This window comes from Saccopteryx bilineata, chromosome 11 (assembly GCF_036850765.1).
Source record: "Saccopteryx bilineata isolate mSacBil1 chromosome 11, mSacBil1_pri_phased_curated, whole genome shotgun sequence".
In the NCBI taxonomy this organism is placed as follows: Eukaryota; Metazoa; Chordata; class Mammalia; order Chiroptera; family Emballonuridae; genus Saccopteryx; species Saccopteryx bilineata.
This window is the reverse complement of record NC_089500.1, coordinates 33,269,750-33,291,047: the sequence shown is the minus strand read 5'-3', so window position 1 is coordinate 33,291,047 and position 21,298 is coordinate 33,269,750. Positions and strand designations below refer to the sequence as shown.

General features: G+C 42.7%; 1 protein-coding gene across 4 annotated transcripts in view; it reads left to right on the top strand.

Annotated features, from left to right (window-relative positions):
* Positions 1-21,298, top strand: part of MAPRE2 (microtubule associated protein RP/EB family member 2) — a 154,765-nt gene that overhangs the window by 67,622 nt on the left and 65,845 nt on the right. For 3 of the 4 annotated variants that reach the window (XM_066246848.1, XM_066246847.1, XM_066246846.1), the window contains one exon: positions 17,420-17,547. The exons of the other annotated variant lie outside the window; for it this stretch is intronic. In XM_066246848.1, the coding sequence (XP_066102945.1) occupies positions 17,427-17,547 (121 nt within the window). In that variant the 5' untranslated portion in view covers positions 17,420-17,426. The remainder of the gene's footprint in view (positions 1-17,419; positions 17,548-21,298) is intronic. 4 annotated transcript variants of the gene reach the window in all.

Genomic DNA, 21,298 nt, shown 5'->3' with positions numbered 1-21,298 from the left:
CCGTTTTGTTGTTGCCAATTTGACTCCTGACTTCTCTAAACCCCTGAGGAGAAATCGCCTTAAATAGAAATCAGAAACTGGGAAGCAAAGGCCTAGTACAGTTTGGGGATTACCTGAGAGGAGATACTGAACACTGTGGGATTTCAAGAGGGTAGGAATGCTGGGCTTCTCGAGTCTGTCCAACTAAAAGCCAGATTTCTTAGCCACATTTTTTTCAAAATCCAAGATGTTATAAAATATAAGATCACTTCTGATTTCACCAATGCCTTAGGGATTTTGTGAGTGTGACTTATTTCATCTATCATTTATTTTATTGCGAAACCTTCCGGCCAATTTCAGATGAGTCACTGCTTCCATGATGGCAGTAATCTCTTGCTAATCTCAGTTTGAGATGATAATTTTTTTTCTTCACTCAGTTTGGGACCTAGCCGGTCACAGACACTCAAGAAGCAGTTGAGAGTGTTGTTTTTACTTTAATTGAGGTTGTTCCATGAAAGGAAGCCAAATACTATTAGACAGGACATCCTGTGATTCCCTTAGTTTATGATGGCCAAGGACATGACCATTTTTAAAAAAAACAAGATTGCTTGCTTCCTTTCTTGTTAAGGGAGCCTAGAACTGATGATTCCATTTGGCTTTAAGGACTCTAACCAGCAAACAACCAAATCTCCTCCCCATATCACCTGCAGAATTACAGGACCTGGAAAAATGTCCATGTCTTTTTATGTGAGCCAACAGTGATTTGGTCATTTTAGCATTTAAGTGACCACTGGTTCTGTTGTCTTGAAATAATATTTGACTGAAAAACAGGAGAAATGATTAAACTAGTAGTTCTTAGAAGTGAACATGTTAACAAAGTTCTGGAATCAGGTATATCGTGGTATATCTATATAATGAAATGTAGTGAAAATATTACATGTGGAGAAGATATGAAAGATAGTCACAATATGTTAAGAGAAACAAGCTTAGTACAAAAGTGTATATGTATTGTATTGATTTCCTATGGCTGCCATCACAAATTACCACAAACCAGGTGGCTTGAAATTTATTCTTACAGTTCTGGAGTGTAGACGTCTGAAATGAAGGTGTTGACGGGTGTGCTCCCTCCGAGAGCTCTGTGTGTGTTGGGGGGGTGGTCATTCTTAGCTTCTTCTTTCTACTTCTGTTGGCCCCGCTTGTTCCTTGACTGTAGCTACGTCACTCCAATCTCTGCCTCTACTATTTCATGACCTTTGTCCTGTGTCTATGTCTCTCTCCATCGCCACATGGCCTTTTATATATTTTTTTTTTAATTTTTTTTTTTTTCTGAAGTTGGAAATGGGGAGGCAGTCAGACAGACTCCCGCATGTGCCTGACCGGGATCCACCCGGCATGCCCACCAAGGGGGCGATGCTCCGCCCATCTGGGGCAACACTCTGTTGCAACCAGAGCCATTCTAGTGCCTGAGGCAGAGGCAACAGAGCCATCCTCAGCGCCCGGGCCAACTTTGCTCCAATGGAACCTTGGCTGTGGGAGGGGAAGAGAGAGACAGAGAGGAAGGAGAGGGGGAAGGGTGGAGAAGTAAATGGGCGCTTCTCCTGTGTGCCCTGGCCGGGAATCAAACAGGGGACTCCTGCACGCCAGGCTGACGCTCTACCACTGAGCCAACCGGCCAGGGCTCCACATGGCCTTTTTATATGAACACTCATTAGATTTAGGGCTCTAAATCAGTATGACCCCATCTTAAATAATTACTTCCCCAAAGAACCCTATTTCCTAATAAAAGCACATTCTGAGGTTTCAGCTAGACATGAATTCTGGGGGGACATTATTGAACCCTGTGTATATAAATCCATTTTTATAGATAGGTATGTGCGTACAAAATTTATACCCATGTACCACTCACCCACCCACCCACACACACACACATAAAAAAGGTCTTTCATTTTATTTTTATCTTTATTTTCTACTTTTTCTATAGTGAAAGTGTACAGTTTTTTATATAAAAATATTTTGAAAAAAAAGAAATTGCATTTTTAAATTTCTTTTAAAAATAGTAAATTTTTTTTACAAACATCCTACCTTGAGTGTGTTTTTTTTGCCTCATCAAACTATTCTGAGATATTTTATCCTTAATTTAAAACAAAATTTTTTAGTAGCATAGGTATACACACATAAAAATATATGTAACAAGTTACTTTTATGGTATTGTTTATTGTTCTTATTATATTAATTTTAACAATAGCTAAATTTGAAATAAAGAAGATCTTGAGATATTGGGTCAACTCGTGTAATATCAAGTCTTTGCTTTAAGTCTAGAGAGCAAAAAAAAAAAGGTTACAATTATACTCGATTGCTGAATTAAAATTAATTTTTAAATGTTTTGAAAATCTAAGTCTAATTTTAGGAACCTAGAAAGTACAGTGTGTCCATCAAGTCATGGACCACTTTTGACCGGTCACAGGAAAGCAACAGAAAGACAGTAGAAATGTGAAATCTGCACCAAATAAAAGGAAAACTCTCCCAATTTCATATCTATTCAGTGCAGTTCGATGTGGGCTCACGCACAGATTTTTTAGGGCTCCTTAGGTAGCTATCGCGTATAGCCTCTACAGACTCATCACTGATTGATGGCCTACCAGAACGGGGTTTCTCCACCAAACTGCAGGTTTCCTTCAACTGCTTATCCCACCGAGTAATGTTATTCCTATGTGGTGGCGCTTCATTATAAATGCGCTGATATTCACATTGCACTTTGGTCACGGATTTGAATTTAGTGAGCCACAGAACACACTGAACTTTCCTCTGTACCGTCCACATCTCGACTGGCATGGCTGTGGGCTGCTCCGCTGTATACACGGTGTTACGTCATCATCTGTGCATGCGCACATGCTGCCACATCATCCTACAGAAACTGGGAGGGATTTCCTTTTATTTGCAGATTTCATATTTCTTTCATCTTTTCTTGCTTTCCTGTGACTGGTCAAAAGTGCACCATGACTTTACGGACACACTGTAGGTGCAGGGGCAGGATGGTGAGTTTTTACCAAATTTTATCACATTAGCTCAAATACTGGGTAATTTTTAACACACATATCTACTCTAGAGCTAGCTTCATCCACTCAACCTTCTGAAAACTGTTTTGTCAATAGTAACATCTCTAGTTATTTAGTTAAATAATGTATAAGGTCTTCTAATAAGTAATTTCCTTTCCTATTATTATGTGTGCTCATTGATCAGTTATTTTCCTGCCATTAAGTTTCCGAAGTTTAACAAAACGCTATCAATTCAGTACAGACCACAATCCCTGACAGTTGTTAAACTACAAGGATATATTACATTGTCCTTTGCTCCTTCCTGTAAATCCTCATGCTGTAGAATGGAAGAATCAAAGGAGGCTTCGCTTTAAGACACTTCTTGGCTTCCACTCTTTCCCAGCCCGAAGGCTTTCCCATGTTCTGCTCCTCTGTTATCTGCGTACCTAATTCAGTTTGCACATGGCTCAATTCTAACCCACTTTTTACTCAAATGCTCAGTTTTTGCATTTCCCTTTGAGAGTTGCAGTGTTATTACCCTGATGATGGAAATGTTTTCACTTTTGACCTAAAACAAGGCAGTAGATAAGAGAGCAGAGAGGTTTTGTGTGTGCGTGTGTGTGTGTGTGTGTGTGTGTATGTGTGTGTAAATTAATTTTTGTCAGGGGCTGTTGAGTACTTCTGATGCAAAAGTCTCTCAGTTCCTTCTTTATTTTTCATTCTAGTAAATAATTGGCAGGTGAGCCTATTGGTTTAAAACAAAAAACAAAATTTTTCTTTCTTTTTTTTTTTTTTTTTTTTTGTATTTTTCTGAAGCTGGAAACGGGGAGAGACAGTCAGACAGACTCCCGCATGCGCCCGACCGGGATCCACCCAGCACGCCCACCAGGGGCGATGCTCTGCCCACCAGGGGGTGATGCTCTGCCCCTCCGGGGCGTTGCTCTGCCGCACAGAGCCACTCTAGCGCCTGGGGCAGAGGCCAAGGAGCCATCCCCAGCACCCGGGCCATCTTTGCTCCAATGGAGCCTTGGCTGCGGGAGGGGAAGAGAGAGAGAGGAAGGGGGGAGGGGGGAGAAGCAAATGGGCACTTCTCCTATGTGCCCTGGCCGGGAATCGAACCCGGGTCCCCCGCACGCCAGGCCGACGTTCTATCGCTGAGCCAACAGGCCAGGGCCCAAAAACTTTTTTTTTTTTAATTGAATATACAAAAAAGACAAGACTGGTATTGAGTTGCCCAAACAAGAGTAGCAGGAAACTAAGGGAGGGGAAAGAAGGATGACCTCCACTGTAGGGTGGAAGTCTAGGAACATAGGGGGACATCCATTCTCTGACTGAAATGACTCATTTCAGCTGGGAAGGGAGTGGCCTGGGGAGCTGGTGATGAAGTAGTGCTCCTAGTTTGAATACCCTTTCCCCACTGCTGCACCAGCTTGGCTGAACATTAGCTACAACCAAACTTTCTGTTTCCTGTTCTCATGAAGTGCAGCCATCTTGTATGTAATATTCAGGATTCTCTCGGCATTGGGGTGTCCTTTGATGTACAAGCTGATCAGTCCCTTGTCAACTAAAGCTAATATTTAAGAAGTTGGATGTTACACTGTTATAATGTGAAATTGGCCATTTTGGGTTTTGTGTCAGAGTCTGCTATGGAAAGAATTAAGAGTAGAGGGCACCTGCAGGGCTCGGGGGTCTATGGATGTGCATTACCCCAATTCACTGGAATAAATTTAACACTGGCCTGCACTTTCCTCATCCTTTTTGGCTTAATTTTATTGGTACTTCACTTTCCATTTCCATTGCAAAATGTTCTCATGAGTTTAAAAATGAATTTTACCAAAATGTAAATACAGACCTTTGAATAGGCACCAATCTTTATGAGTGAGATATCAGGAGATTTTTTTTAAAAAGAAATAGATTTATCTAAACACCTAGTCAGGGTACTAATTGGAAGTCTCTTATTACTGTTGAAAAAATTATAAGTAGTAATAAACATAATCTCTGTCTTATTTTGACTAAAGTACCATAATAAGCAAATTGAGAGACTTTAGTCCAAAATACATAGTAACCAGAAATGTAAAATGTGGTAATTCCTAAAATATTAGCATGGCATATATGTTACAGCTGGCAGGGTTTTGAGCCAAAAATTATTCCCAGCAATAAACTGAATAACTCAGTCGTCCAGATGTCTATGTATCAGGCTTTTTTTTTTTTTTTTCTTGTATTTTGCTTAAGTTGGAAACGGGGAGGCAGTCAGACAGACTCCCGCATGCGCCCGACCAGGATCCACCCGGCACGCCCACCAGGGGGCATCTCTCTGCCGGGACCAGAGCCATTCTAGCACCTGAGGCAGAGGCCATGGAGCCATCCCCAGCGCCCGGGCCATCTTTGCTCCAGTGGAGCCTTGGCTGCGGGAGGGAAAGAGAGAGAGAGAGAGGAAGGAGAGGGGGAGGGGTGGGGTGGAGAAGCAGATGGGCGCTTCTTCTGTGTGCCCTGGCTGGGAATCGAACCCGGGACTCCCGCACGCCAGGCCAACACTCTACCACTGAGCCAGCCGGCCAGGGCCAGGTTTAGTATTTTTAAAAAAAATCATATTGGTTAAAGTGAAATGCAAAATGAGGGCTTAGTAGAACGAAAAAAGAAAATGATTTTTGAAGACCACAGTTTTATCCTCATTTGAAGTTTATTTTTCCTTCCCTTTTACTTTCCTGATATAATGAAGACTAAGGGCAGAAAGGGGCGTGGTTGAAAGCCAGAATCCTGGAAACAGCCGCAGGTTCCAATGCCAGCCCTGCCACTTCACAATTGTGACTGGGCAAGTGGCTGTATCTTATCCAACATCATGGCATAAAAGCAGTAAATACCGCACAGCACGGTTGTGAAGACTAAATGAGAAAATACATGTTAACTACTTACACTTTTGAAAAAGAGATGAGGCCCAAGTTTACCCGCCCGATTGGATGGTAGCTCCGGAACTAGAAGTCAGTGCCCCTGACTTCTCGATCAGTGCTCTCATGAAGCAGAAGTACAGCTGTTGAGTTTGCATATCAGCATTGGAAACATGAAGAATGACACATTTCTCTCCTGTTTTAGTCATAGGAGACAAAGTTTTTAATCCATGCAACCCTAATTTAATCTCCTCCTAACCCTCTCACATGGCAGTAGAGACATATATTGGCAATTGCTTACATCATATGGTTTCAGGAACCTGTGTGTTCCCCCTCCCCACAAACTCCTCCCCACAGGCATTCATTCAGCATTTATTTATTGTGCCCACTAATGTGCCAGGCACTGCCCTAGACACAGAAGATACAGCAGTAAACAAAATATGTTCTATAAAGTGTGTGTCTTCATAGAGCTTACCTGATGGGGGCAGGAGGAGTAGACAGACAGTAAGCAAACAGAGTAATTACAGATTGTGTTAGTATCACCTGCAGTGGGACCTGGCAGTAACTGGAGGAGAGACCACTGCAGAGGGTGAGCAGGGAGCGCTTGCTGAGGAGTTGACATTTGAGCCCAGCCTGAAGCATGAGATGCAGTCAGGGGTGCCAAGAGCTGGGAATGACATCTCTCTCTGCAGGAGGCCTCGAGCCCCGATGACCCCTAAGGATTAACCTTGACGCTGTCATCCTTCATGTGTTTTTTATAATGAGAAAGTGGAAAGGTAGACAGCGGTGAATGCTCAGTACCTGAGGAGGAGCCAGCAGTACCAGGAGTACAGAATAGCCCAGAACCAGGAAGTGGGAGCACTCGCCGCATAATCTGCCCGCTGCACAGCCTGGCCTAGTGTGGTGGCATGTTCATTCCACTGCCACACTTCTGCTATATTTTATGCACCCGGTTTTATGCCCGATGTACTGACAGCGGAGTATGAGCTCTCGTCATGGTGGCAGCAGCACTCATGCCCTGAAAGGTTGACCCGGGGTCATGGGGGGGAGCTCAGGACCTGACTGGAAATGCCTTGGGGTCATGGGAGAGAGCTAAGTTCAGGGTGGGAGGGAACAGGGCCAAGTAGGGCTGGGAAAGTAAACAGAAGGCATATGGTCAAGAAGGAGCCAAGTTGTGGGGGGAGCACTGAGCAGAGTTGGTACCCGAGGAGACCAGCCAAGCCCTGTGGCATGGGAATGAGCTCTGGGTCAGTGAAATTATTTTCAGACCACAGATACCAAGCCTCCCACTGTTTGAAACAGATGGACATTTAAGCAAATACAATCAGTTCTAATCTGCCGCATTTCTTACCATATGAAAACCGTGTATCCCCGTTTTGTATGTGTTTATGTGTTTACTGCCTTAGCCTTTTTACTCTTTTGTTATTTGCAGCTCAGTTTCATTCATATCAATGAACATTATGAATCCCACAAAGAATTTTTTTTAGAATTCTAAAATTTCTTCATTCCTTGGATAAGAGCCAGGTTTCCAAGTCATTTCAGGCCCATATAACTATTGACTTGTTAATTCTGAAGTTAAAAAACCCAAACCTTTATGGGCTGTTCCGAAAGATGCCTTTCCTTACAACACTGTAGATAGTGAAGTTAAGGAGCCTCTAACTGAAGAGTATTTGATGGATTAACGCAGTTAACGTCAAACCTATTAAAAATGGAGGTAGATGTTCAAGGCTAGTTAAGCAATCTCTTTTACAAGGCAGTTGGAGAAATCTGTGTGTTTTAATCATCCTTTATTTTTTAAAATAGTACTTGGAATACTTGGCGATAGGGTAGGGAAGAGCTTCACCTCTCAATTTTAAGGAGTAACTGTCAATGGCAAAAGAGATGGGCGCCCTGAGAAAGGATTATTTTCTGTTCATTTTCTCAGGGAGGTGGCAGTTATCTGCTGGAGGTAGGACTTGTGACTGTCAGACTTAAATAGAACTTTGTTCCATATGAAAAGCATTGTCATTAAGCAGTGAATAATAAGGAAGAGCATGCTAATAATTGCAATGGTGTGCCACGTAGAAAAACCTAAACTAAGGGGCAGGCAACTCTGCCTTTGGATAAGCTCATATTTTATCTAGTGTTTCTCTAAGCAGCTTAATACTGAAGTTCTTTACCTTGGTTTTCTTCACTAGATCTAAATTGTATAAAGCCTAATTTTGAGTTAAAAAAAAGTAGTACTTCAACATCTGTGTTTTAATAAAATATATGTATTTGCTAACTGGGCATGTCCTGGCGTTTCTCCGCTCTCCTTGTCTGGTCAGTACTGCACTAAGACCTCTGCTGCCCCGGGAGCCCTCCCCCTCGCTGTGGCCACTCTCTGGGGAGGGGCGTGCCCGGAGGAGTTAGTCTTGCGTTGTCTGTCTAATCCTATACCAGAGTATAGGGCCCTGTAAAAAGAAAACAGATGCACATCTGCCCGGGGAAGCTCAAGTGTGTTGTCATCTACCTGAAGACCACAGAGGACCTCCTAAATTCCCACTCAGCTGTAGAGTCCCTGCATGCAACAGTTTTCCCACAAGTTCAGTGGGAGCCTGAATACCCAATTCTAAGTGAAATTCAATACAGTTTATGTAATGTCTCTCCAGGGAGATTTCATCTTGTCAAGGTTTGTCTTTCAAATATATCCTCTTCTACTCCACCTTCACTCCATCCTGATCTCCCTCCTCAAATACTGTCACCCTGCCTCCACACTTCAGGTCACCAATAAAGAGAAAGTGATGAATAGAGAATTATCTATTCTTTGGTGAAGTGTTTAAATGCTCCCCCTCGCCATACTGAATCTGGAGACTGGATTGTGCACAGCTGAAAAGCAGGGAAATTTCTGGTTCAGGGGGCACATTGACCCATCACTCCCTACTGATGCCCCGTTCATTATTGGGGACAGAGGTCATTATCAGGGACAGCCACAGGAGAGTGCACATCAGGCTTTTGTGAGGAGGGAGTCAGGAAGGGGGCAGTCAGGCAGAATCTATTTGTGTCCCTTTAAGGCTTTTCAAAGGGAAACTCACACATTGAAGTGAATGTCTGCTGTGGGACTGAATCTCCACACACACACCCCCCAACGCAGGTTGAGTACATATATTCTAGTGCAGAAGTGGTTTTTGAGAACAACTTTGGGGATTTTTTTTCCCTTTGGCTCAGGATTTGATCTGTGGGTGTCAATGTAATTTTTTTTTCCTTCAAAATATTTACAGCTATTTTAAAAAGATGTCACCTGTAGGAGAAGGAAATATTTTATATCAGTGATTGGCTAAATCTCTTTTTAAACTCTTCATCATAATACAGGGGGGTCCTCGGGTTATGACAGTCTTGATATAAGATGTTTTGAGTTTATGACACTCCCATAAAAACTTTTAAAAATTGAGACGGGAGTATTTTGGCTTACGCTGTTAGCATTGTACTTATGGAGGTGGGCAAACAGGAGAATACTTAGAAGTGTTTGCAAAATGGCTATTTCTATTAGAATGACAAAGTTCTGACTAAAATCTGTGTTTATGAGTGTGTTGGAAATAATGCATCTCCCTCGTATATTGGAACAGGCCAAGCTTGAACCTAATCCTAAAACTTGAACCAAAGATCTCCCTGTGAGATGAGAATTTAAGATGAGGTCTTAACCTGGACCAAGTGTAAATTCAGTGACTAGTAAAGAAAGGTGGCTTCCAAGGCACTTTACAAGGTCCTCCAACAGTTGTCTGCAGGACGTGACTTCCTATGAAGCACTGATATCTTTAAATATTACTTAAGAAACCATTTAGGTTCTAGATTTTTATAAGGGTTTCAGAGATCCTTATGTGCCCACACTCAAGAAGTAAGTTCTTCAGGTGAATGTCTTTTCAGTCTGTTCCTTGTTTTCATTTATGTGACACCAGGTGAGAGGTAGATTACTTCTCTCAGAGATGGGGGAACATACTGAAAACAGAAATTGTTACAAGAGAAAGAAAGACGGTCATCCCTGTAGGTACAGTTGTCAGTTGTCAGTGTAAGATGTGTGAATGGGGTACATTGGCATGGAATAGGGAGCATTTTCATAATATTTTATATTGAAGGTGAAATTTGCCGTTGCACATAGATTCCTTTCGGGAGTGACATAAGGAAGGTAACTCAAGTCAGGAAAGGCTTTTAGAGGTTCAGCTTCAAAATGGGTTTGGGGTAAATCTGAGCCAAATGGAACTTCTTTACAGACGGCAGTCAACCACATATGGTGGGCTGTTCTTCTGCAGATGGTCATGTCTAAACTTGGGAAGTTTGGCAAACTCAGATGTTAGTTGTGAAAAAAATATCAAAATAGGTTCCACATGCCTCATTCCCAAAATTAATTTCTTGAATGCTTCTCCTTACATCCACACACCCAAAACAAGACCAGACCCAGGATCCTGGGACACCTAGCCTATGGTGGGGCTTGCTGGAAAATCACTGCATTTTCCTCCAGAAGGAATGAGCAGTTCAAATGTGAAGGGAAGTGGCCCTGGCCGGTTGGCTCAGCGGTAGAGCGTCAGCCTAGCGTGCGGAGGACCCGGGTTCAATTTTCGGCCAGGGCACATAGGAGAAGTGCCCATTTGCTTCTCCACCCCTCCTTCCTCTCTGTCTGTCTCTTCCCCTCCCGCAGCCAAGGCTCCATTGGAGCAAAGATGGCCCGGGCGCTGGGGATGGCTCTGTGGCCTCTGCCCCAGGCGCTAGAGTGGCTCTGGTTGCAACATGGCGACACCCAGGATGGTCGCAACATGGTGACGCCCAGGATGGGCAGAGCATCGCCCCCTGGTGGGCAGAGCGTCGCCCCCTGGTGGGCATGCCGGGTGGATCCCGGTCGGGCGCATGCGGGAGTCTGTCCGACTGTCTCTCCCTGTTTCCAGCTTCAGAAAAATGCAAAAATAAATAAAAAATAAAAAATAAATAAAACAAATGTGAAGGGAAGAGATAAGGAAAAGTGGCCTCCTTGCCACCTCAAATACACACACGCATAAATATGGCTATGATCTATTTGCTAAGGGTTAAGGTGAGGCAGAGAGACAAAATGAACTACATAAAAAATAATTTAAAGGCTGCACTTGATGCTGGTTACGATATTCTATATACAGTATCGGTCAAATTTTGAAGACACTCTTCTGGAGTAATTTACAAGCATGGCCAAATCTGTCCTTAGACAAAATGGTAGAATGTTTTGTCATTGGTTTGGGGGCCCATGACTGGTAAGGTGGTAGAATTCATACTTTAGTTTCTGTAGTTCAGGACTTGCCAAGCCTTTAACCAGGTTTTGCTCAGCAGGTTAACTCAGGTCTCACTTAGTCACAGAAAATTCCTTGTGTTTTGGCCGGCTGACATGCAGTCTCTGTACGTCTGAGGAGCTGCGGCCTAGCATCCTAGGCCCTGCCTCCGCCTCACCACCCCCACCTCATGTGGAGGACGGGGCAGGATCAGCAGGCCCTCAGGCTGGGGCTGTTCCTTCTGTGAAGTCACTGGGTCAGTGGTCACCAGCCACGGGCAAGCCCCAACAGTGACTAGACTTTGCCTGCGGGAGATATGAAGGGATTGTTTCTCTCTGTTTTTTTTTTCTCCTGTTTGCAAAAAATAAATAGATTGACAGCTTTTCAGAAAGGCATTTAAACATTCACAAAAGTGTATAAATATATTATCATTATTGGTTTATTTTTAAGTAGGACCGATAGATTTTACTTTTTCTGATGATTTATTTTTATTCATTTTAGAGAGGACAGAGAGAGAGAGAGAGAGAGAGAGAGAGAGAGAGAGAGAGGAGATACAGAGAGAGAGAAGGGGGGAGGAGCTGGAAGCATCAACTCCCATATGTGCCTTGACCAGGCAAGCCCAGGGTTTCGAACCGGTGACCTTAGGATTTCCAGGTCGACGCTTTATCCACTGCGCCTAGATTTTACTTTTTAAGAATAAGATTTAAATACCATGTCAAAGTACAGTGACTCACAGACTGACTCTCCTGTTGGAAGTCCCTTATCCACCACTGTGGGTGCTGCTGTACTTACCAGGGTTTAAACACGGGCGTCCTGGTTAACAATGTAGCTGAAAGCCACAAATTGTAGGACAGTGCTTCAACTTCCTTTTTTTTTTTTTTTTTTTTTTTTTGCAAGGATGGCACAGAGAGAAATGCTATTTCCCAGAGACCAGATGGCACTTCACCTAAGAATAAACTGTTGTGTCATTGAAGAGCCAGACGGGAAGAGAAACCCTGCTCGATTCACTGGCTCCTCATTCTGTGACACTTGATATTACTTTATTATATCTTAGCCATTTCTTTTTCTGGACTGAATTTTTGGAAATTACTCAGTAAATTAAAAAATTAACATCTTGAACAATTTTAATTCCCCCTTCAACAGGACTTGGAATCCACATTTGTCAGGAGAGACTACAGTTCCTGCCCTGCCTCCCTCGTAGGATTCTCCCAAGGGTCAAAGTGGGAGCATGGAACCACTTGAATTCTAAAACGAGAGAGAAACTCCTTGTTAGCTGCACATTTCTGAAGAATAAGCAGGGGCTGGCCCTTTTACCTCTATACTGTAAGACAGATTGACACCCATGAAATTATAATGACATCTTGGGATTTTAGGGTGTGTTTACAGAAGCACTAACACTATGAAGTACTCTCTCATCAGCCCTGAGTTTAATATTTGGACAAATATAATTTTTCTTATGTGAACTGTTTAGTGGCCTGGATAACTTACGTCTGAATATATTGGAGTCACAGTTATAGAAAAAGTGGGAGCTGAAGGAGTTGAGAAAAGATTGGATGGCAGAGCAGTAGCAGAATTCTTTTTCCGCCTTGGCTGCCACCTGCCGTACTGGAGGTGAGAAAGAGCTCTTCTCCACCTGGGGACAGGGAATCTGGACCCCGAGCTCTCGCACCCAAACTGGAAGGCATTGCCTGTCTGGGTGGGGAGCTAACAAAGGGTGCCAGAGACAGCCACAAAGTGAATTTAGAAGTATTTTGGTGAAGTTTGGAGGAGGGAGATAGATTATAAGAATATTCTACTCAGCATGGATGGTAATTAGAAATTAACTATATTGATTCCATTAATAGGTATACATTTCTATACCTATTAATTGGAAGTAGGTATGGAAATCTAATTAATGCCATTGTCTTATTTTAGAAAATATTCCTATTCACCCTTATTCTTGGTCTGTCCTCTATCCTAGTTTTCCCACTGGTCCCTTAACTCATGATTGCTCTTACTACAGGGGTTCTGGAGTCTGTAGTGTGCTGATTAGAGAAGGTTAGAGAGGGTTAGGGGGCATGGTAGAGGTTAGAGTGGCGAGCCTATTAACTGTTATTCACTAAAAACTAACTGGCACTTTTCTAAAGCAAAATTCAGATGCTGTATCATTTGTTCACGTGGTCACCTTAATGAGGTCCTTGAAGGCAAGTAGTGCTTTACTTATTTTTGTGAGCTGAAAGTCTTTAGATATGGAAGGATTGTTGTCCTTAGGTGAACACTATCAGTAAAGACCTGGAGAAGAGTGTGATTGATTGACAGAATCTACAGCAGATGACTTGCTTCCTTGTTCTCAGAGATTTTTTAAAAGCTGGAATAGGCCCTGGCCGGTTGGCTCAGCGGTAGAGCGTCGGCCTGGCGTGCAGGGGACCCGGGTTCGATTCCCGGCCAGGGCACATAGGAGAAGCGCCCATTTGCTTCTCCACCCCCCCCCCCCTTCCTCTCTGTCTCTCTCTTCCCCTCCCGCAGCCAAGGCTCCATTGGAGCAAAGATGGCCCAGGCGCTGGGGATGGCTCCTTGGCCTCTGTCCCAGGCGCTGGAGTGGCTCTGGTCGCGGCAGAGCAATGCCCCGGAGGGGCAGAGCATCGCCCCTGGTGGGCGTGCCGGGTGGATCCCGGTTGGGCGCATGCGGGAGTCTGTCTGACTGTCTCTCCCCGTTTCCAGCTTCAGAAAAATACCCCCCCAAAAATTAAATAAATAAAAAAATAAAAGCTGGAATAACTCCTCTACCTGCTTGTATTGTGTACATTTCTTTTTGTTAGGTAACCACAGAATATGCTTCCTTACTTGTAAGTGGCTTCACTTTCCAAAACACAGACTGGATTGTCTCTCACTATATTGTGTCTAGTTTGTTTTTAAATCATCCAGAGTAAACTTTCATCCCCATTTAGTTTATTCCCATCCAGCACGATTCTGGGCCTGGATGCCTCATCCTCCATTGATACATTGCTTAGTAATTCAAAAGCTTTTCCGCACTGCCTGGAGAACCATTAGAAAAATACATCAACTGCCAAAAGTTATGCCAGTATCTGGAAATTCTATCAAACATCTGAAATGTTTTAAATTTTAAATTATTTATCTTTTAAGGTTTTATATAATTTACATGGTGAATTAAAAATTGGAATGGGTATTAAAAGTCAATGGTTTTGTTTAAATAAATGATAGACTAAAGAAAACAATGGGAGTTACTATCCAAAAATAAATATCCTTTGGTAATATTGTAGAAAAGCAGTCATTATGGTTAGTTATCTGAGATGCCAGTGCCATGAGTTTTTTTCAGATATTCAGAGGAAGAGAATTTAGAGATGAGAGTGCTTTTAAGGATGAATGGATGGATATTCATTTATAAATTAAATCTTCATTTAGCCCTTTAAGTAAAAAAGCAGATTTTTATTTCCTTCTTTGGAGTTCATAAGGACTTTGGAGTTCATAGTCATGCTTAAAAATATTATCTCTGAATAACATTTGCCACTGAAAGGGATAAGGAACCTAGAGAAATGACTGGTCTTAGGTCTAACCCAGGGAGTGTGCAGTTTAAGCCTAGGACACTTTGTCATACCAGAAAGCAAGGAAGTTACTGAAGACTTCTAGGACTTTGTCAGAAGAACTCAGACACCATCTTGAATAAGCATTCTGCAAGCTTATAGCAATAAAGATATAAACGGCAGTGAATTGAAGCATATCAAATATGTTTAACTCCATGAGTTCATAATTACATTTCAAAACTAAAACCCCACTTGTCGTGTTTGGAAAATATTAGGGAACTACATCTTTATTTGGAAAACTGGTAAATAAAGGGAAAGAATCAGGCACCTTTTCTGCCTGTTTTGTATGATTGGTACCTCAGGGAGAAATTTGTCTTTATAGAATTCATTAAGCTAATAAGTCAAGAACATATAATAGACTATCACTTTGAAGTCTTTAAAGAATTGTCGGGTCTAGACAGATGCCATCAATGGCTAGTAAATCACAAAAGGAGTCAGGTGTCATGTGCCTCCCGATGGAAGTCCAAGCTCCGCAAGAGGTTGTCTCGCCACCCCACTCCTGTTATAACTTGAATCAGATCAACCTATAGATCAAGTTACCAGTGTATGAAATACAAGGGACATGATCACATTGTAAGGTATAAAAATGCTGAATCACTGTATTGATACCGAAACTAATATAACTAATATAATGTAGTATACCAACTATACTTAAATTTTTTAAAAAGAGGAAAAGAAATACAAGGGACAGGGGAGATGTTAAATCACACCAATGGGATGCAGTGAGCAAAACCCACGTGTGGACATTCTATAAGACAGCCAACCCAGTTCCTTCAACAATAATAAAAAAAAAATTGCAAGGGAAATATTAGAAATGGAGAAGAAACCTATAAGTAAAAAAAATGCAAAGTATATATCAAAGAATCACAGTATATGAACTTTATTTGAATCCAGATCTAAACAAACAAATTGTAAGACATTAATACCACATATTCGATGATATAAGAAAGTTTTTATTTTTAGGTGTGATAATACTATTATGGTTTGGTTTTTCTTATGTCCTTTTAGCAACATAGTGAGATATTTATAGGTAAACTGATGTGATGCTTAGTTAGCATTTTCTTCAAAATAACCTGCTGTAGGGAGTATTGACAGAAGTATAAGTGAAACAAGATAGGTCAAGTACTGTTAATTGTTTTTTTTTTTGTTTTTTGTTTTTTTTTTCATTTTTCTGAAGCTGGAAACAGGGAGAGACAGTCAGACTCCCACATGCGCCCGACCGGGATCCACCCAGCACGCCCACCAGGGGGCGACGCTCTGCCCATCCTGGGCGTAGCCACATTGCAACCAGAGCCACTCTAGCGCCTGAGGCAGAGGCCACAGAGCCATCCCCAGCGCCCGGGCCATCTTTGCTCCAATGGAGCCTCGGCTGCGGGAGGGGAAGAGAGAGACAGAGAGGAAAGCGCGGCGGAGGGGTGGAGAAGCAAATGGGCGCTTCTCCTATGTGCCCTGGCCGGGAATCGAACCCGGGTCCTCCGCATGCTAGGCCGACGCTCTACCGCTGAGCCAACCGGCCAGGGCCTACTGTTAATTGTTGAAGCCAAGAAGTAAACACAACTTACTTGTTCTGTTTGCTCTCCTTTTGTATGTGTCAGAAAATTTCCAAAATAAAAAGATACACACACACATACACACTGATGTATATACCATATGCATGATATATATAGTATGATATATATACCATAGAGTGGAGTTGGGAAAAAGGTAGTAGGAGAAGATATCAGGTGTAGAATATATAAGCCCTTATAAAGCATGTTGAGAACTTTGGATTTTACTCTAAGTGGGATGAACCGCTATCGGAGGGTTTTGAACTAAGGAAAGAAGATCTGATTTGTGCCAATAGGATCACTGTGCCGTTTGTGATGAGACTAGGCGGTGGGGCCAAGGGGGTGAGCAGGGGAAGCATGAAGAGACTCCTGCAGAACACCAGGTGAGAGTTGACGGAAGTTTGGATGGGGTATCAGCCTCTGAAAATACGAGAAAAGTAGAGCCAGGAGGATTTGCTGATGGACTGGGTGTAATGGGGAGGGAAAGAGTAGGCAAGAATGGCGGTGTTTTTAGATGAGCAGTGGGCTGTTGGCAAATAGTGAAAGTACTATAAAATAATGTATAAGGCTAAAAGATTAGTCTAATGTGCACTGTTACAGACCTGATAACTTTTGGTGTCTGTGTGACAAAGACAGAGAGGGATAGATGGGGACAGACAAACAGGAAGGGAGAGATATGAGAAGCATCCATTCTTCGTTGTAGCTCCTTAGTTGTTCATTGATTGCTTTCTCATATGTGCCTTGGAGGGAGGGGGCTACAGCAAAGCAAGAGCAAGTGACTCCTTGTTCAACCCAGCGACCTTGGGCTTCAAGCGAGCAACCTTTGGGCTCAAGCCAGCAACCCTGCGCTCAAGCTGGTGAGCCCGTGCTCAAGCTGGAGGGCTTGGAGTTTCAAACCTGGGTCCTCTGCGTCCCAGTCCAATGCTCTATCCGCTGTGCCCCTGCCTGGTCTGACCTGATAACTTTTTAATTCCACACATGCACTTTAATAAGGATGTTTGAGGAATCTCAGAAACAGCGGACTGTTTCTGAGTCCAATTGAGGGCCATGTAAAATGATACTGTAGGAACAATATATGAAATTTAGAATTATGGCAAATAGACTTCCTTGTAGGCAAATAAACTTGTTTGTTTGTTTGTTTTCTAGCTGGGGAATGGCGGTCAATGTGTATTCTACCTCGATAACCCAAGAGACTATGAGCAGACATGACATCATTGCATGGGTTAATGACATAGTATCTTTAAACTACACAAAAGTGGAACAGCTTTGTTCAGGTAAGAGATTATCTCTTAAGTATTTACCTGTTTACTGTCTAGCATGTGGAATGTGATTTTATGAATCACAGATGATATATTTGGTATAGGAAAAGTATCTATCAGTATTGACATAACTAACGGGGGGGAACTCAGGTATAACTTAAGAATGTATGGGGGAAACGTTCACCAGCAACTAAGAGCATAGAACCATCCTGTGCATAATTGGAACAGTCTCGCTTGAGCCCTGTGATGCCTTCTAACTGGTCTTCCAGCCTCTTCTCTGTTGTCCCCTGTTAGCCACCACACTTTTCTCGCTGAAACACAGATTGGGTCTTGCAACTCTCATCCTTAAAAACGTTCAGAGCTCCATGTTGTCCTTCCCATAGGATAAAATTCAAACTCTTTTACAAGGCTAGTTCTAGTTGCAACCTGTCTCCTCCGTTTTCATTGTCTGCTGCATCTCTCTCCCCTGTGTCTCAGCCCCACAAAATACTCTGTTCCCTGTGGCTACCTTCCCCTTCGCATCCCTTTCTACATGCTCCCTTTGCTGAGAATGTCTTCCCTCTTCCTTTCATTTGTGGTAAAATCCCATTCGCACTTTAAAATCTGACTCAGTTATCACTCCCTCTGTGAAGGGTTCCCCAGGCTCCCAGGGTCCGCAGTTTTCTTGAAACACGGCGCCTCCCCTTCCAGAATAACACTTGCCACACTGTCAGAAGGTCTAACTCCGCCCCTGACGGCGGCATCGAGCATCCTCGAGGACAGAATTGCATTTGATTTTTACTCTGTTGTATGTCTGCGAGGGCACCATGTCTGGGATAAAGGAGGTCTGTAGGGAAAGCATATTGAGTTAAGTTTGGTTAAAAAATAAAAAGATTCGACTTCAGTGATAAAGTAGGAACCTGTTATAAAAATGTGCCACTAGTGAAGTAATTCATGCATAGATTTGTGTATTCATCAAAGAAAGAAATAGTCTTCCTTTAGAAACAGGGAGTCTTTTCTTCTTGTGAACTAACAAGTAAGAGATTTGTCCTTGGCTCTGACATGAAAATGGTGTTAGAAAATAGACTATATTACTGAAACGTATTCCTGTGGAATTCCATGAGACACAACAGATACAAAGGAGCTCTCAGGTTTATGTGGTGCAGTGGTTTTGGGTGTTCCACTGTCTTTCCCAGTGAGCTGTGTGTAAAAAGATTTCAGGAGTGCATTCAGAATTTGGAAAGCCCCCAGTAGCCACTCTCAGATATGTCCAACTGTAGTGCCCACCAGTGAACACACTCTCCCTGTGCCAGCTCCGGATCTGACGGGAACAGACTAAATGACTAACTTTGAATACTGTTGACACCTCTTCTCTCATGATCATTTTTCTTATGAGGCAGAACATAGTGAGGTTGGCCAGAACCTAGGCATTGCCTCACTCCACTCTCTGTGCCCAGCCACAAACATGAAGTCCTGTGGTTTGTGAGGTCAGTAGTAGGTGCTAACTAACCAGTTCCTGTCCTTTGTTACAAACTAGAGGAAAGCTTAAACTTCATTGATGTCGCAGGTATATATTGTTAGCCTAAGGAAATGGCTCTTAACAGTTACTATCAGATCAACCCCTGTGGCATCTCACTCAGCTTTAAATCTCCACTCAATCAAATTTTTACTGTGCTGTTCTTGGTGTGCATTCAGAAGTGCTCTCATATTTTATTAATTTGCTCTCACCACCACCCCCCAAAAAAACTCTGAAAACAAGTTTTTTTGTTATTAGCACATGCCACTTTGTATTATAATTAATATATATCTTAGCCACAAAGTGGGTATATGTACATGTGAATATGGGGAATAGGGTTGTTTATCAAGAAAAAAAGAAGCCCTGACCGGTTGGCTCAGCGGTAGAGCATCGGCCTGGCGTGCGGGGTACCTGGGTTCGATTCCTGGCCAGGGCACATAGGAGAAGCGCCCATTTGCTTCTCCACCCCCCCTCCTTCCTCTCTGTCTCTCTCTTCCCCTCCCGCAGCCAAGGCTCCATTGGAGCAAAGATGGCCCCGGGCGCTGGGGATGGCTCCTTGGCCTCTGTCCCAGGCTCTAGAGTGGCTCTGGTCGTGGCAGAGCGACACCCCGGAGGGGCAGAGCATCGCCCCCTGGTGGGCAGAGTGTCGCCCCCTGGTGGGCGTGCCGGGTGGATCCCGGTCGGGCGCATGCGGGAGTCTGTCTGACTGTCTCTCCCCGTTTCCAGCTTCAGAAAAATACAAAAGAAAAAAGAAAAAAAAAAGACACAGGATGGAAGAGGACAAGGAAGAGTCAGAGAAAATTCACAATCATGGTTCTAAAATGTTGAGTTCATAAGGAGCTTCCTATACAATATGCATGGAGAGTGTTTGCTAGCAAATAAAGGCAAATCAAAGGTTTTTTCCTAGATAAGTAAAATTTTATTAGTAATATACATAATTTTTTTACCAATCCTTCTAATTTCTTAAGCCAAATTCACCAAAATTTTAAGCAGCATTTGTTGAAGGATTCTTAAACATTTGTGCAGTTATCTTAAAGTAAGCATTGGCATGCATTTTACAACCATTTGCAGCTATACTGCTATCAGGTGTGGCTTGATGAAATCTGTAGAAACAATTTTTATCTCCATTAAACAGATGTCAATGTAAGAAACATCCAAACCTGTAAGAGTTTTTATGAGTTTATTTGAGCCAAAGGGATGACAATTGCCAGAAACAAAATTTCAGCTGATTGAGACAATGCTCTGGAAAAGGGCAGTTTTACCACTTACTTTATACATCAGAACCAAAGGGGAAGACAGGAGGGGTTACATGAAATCCACTGGTGATTGGTTAGGGAGGCGGAGAGAGCAAAGTGGGGGGAATCTTGGATAAAAAGGAAAATGCGTGTACTCAGACCTCTTTGACATAGGAAGGTCTAGGGTAGTTAGCAGCTAACAATGACCCTGATGATAACAACAGTGCAGGATTTGTGGTTCCCCTCTAATGCAGTGTGTGTGCCCTGAAGGGTCTGGAAGATTTCTCTTGCATTTCAAAAGCATGTTATCAGGTATGTTATTGTTGATGAGACAGGCTAAGGTAAACGTTGACCTTTGTTAGGGAAAAATAATGCCCTGGCCTAGGACATGATTTCCTGCCATGATCTGTTAGAAAATTTTTATTTCAGACCATCTTATGTGGTTACTTTAGATCTCTGAGTTTGTAAGGCCATAATATAGGTCTCCCCTGAGCTTGAATACTGTGTGGCCTCCTTTTTGTCCACACAGATAATTTCCATAGGATAACTCACTGGCTACCAAAGGTTACAACAAGGTAAATGGTTCAGAAAAACTTAAAAGTATCTTTCTGCTCTGAAACATGTATTTTAGCTGGAAAAAAACATGTTACTCTATTTTAGACAATAGTTGCTTTAAAGCAGTGGTCCCCAACCTTTTTTGGGCCATGGACTGGTTTAATGTCAGAAAATGTTTTCACGGACTGGCCTTTAGGGTGGGACGGATAAGTGTATCACATGACCGAGACAAGCGTCAAGAGTGAGTCTTAGACAGATGTAACAGAGGGTATCTGGTCATTTTTTAAAAGTAAAACATCATTCAGACTTAAATATAAATAAAACGGAAATAATGTAAGTTATTTATTCTTTCTCTGCAGACCAGTACCAAATGGCCCACAGACCGGTACCGGTCCGCGGCCTGGGGGTTGGGGATCACTGCTTTAAAGTATAAACTGTGGACAGTATGCATTTATAACCTCCCAGGGAGCTGCTTGAAAAT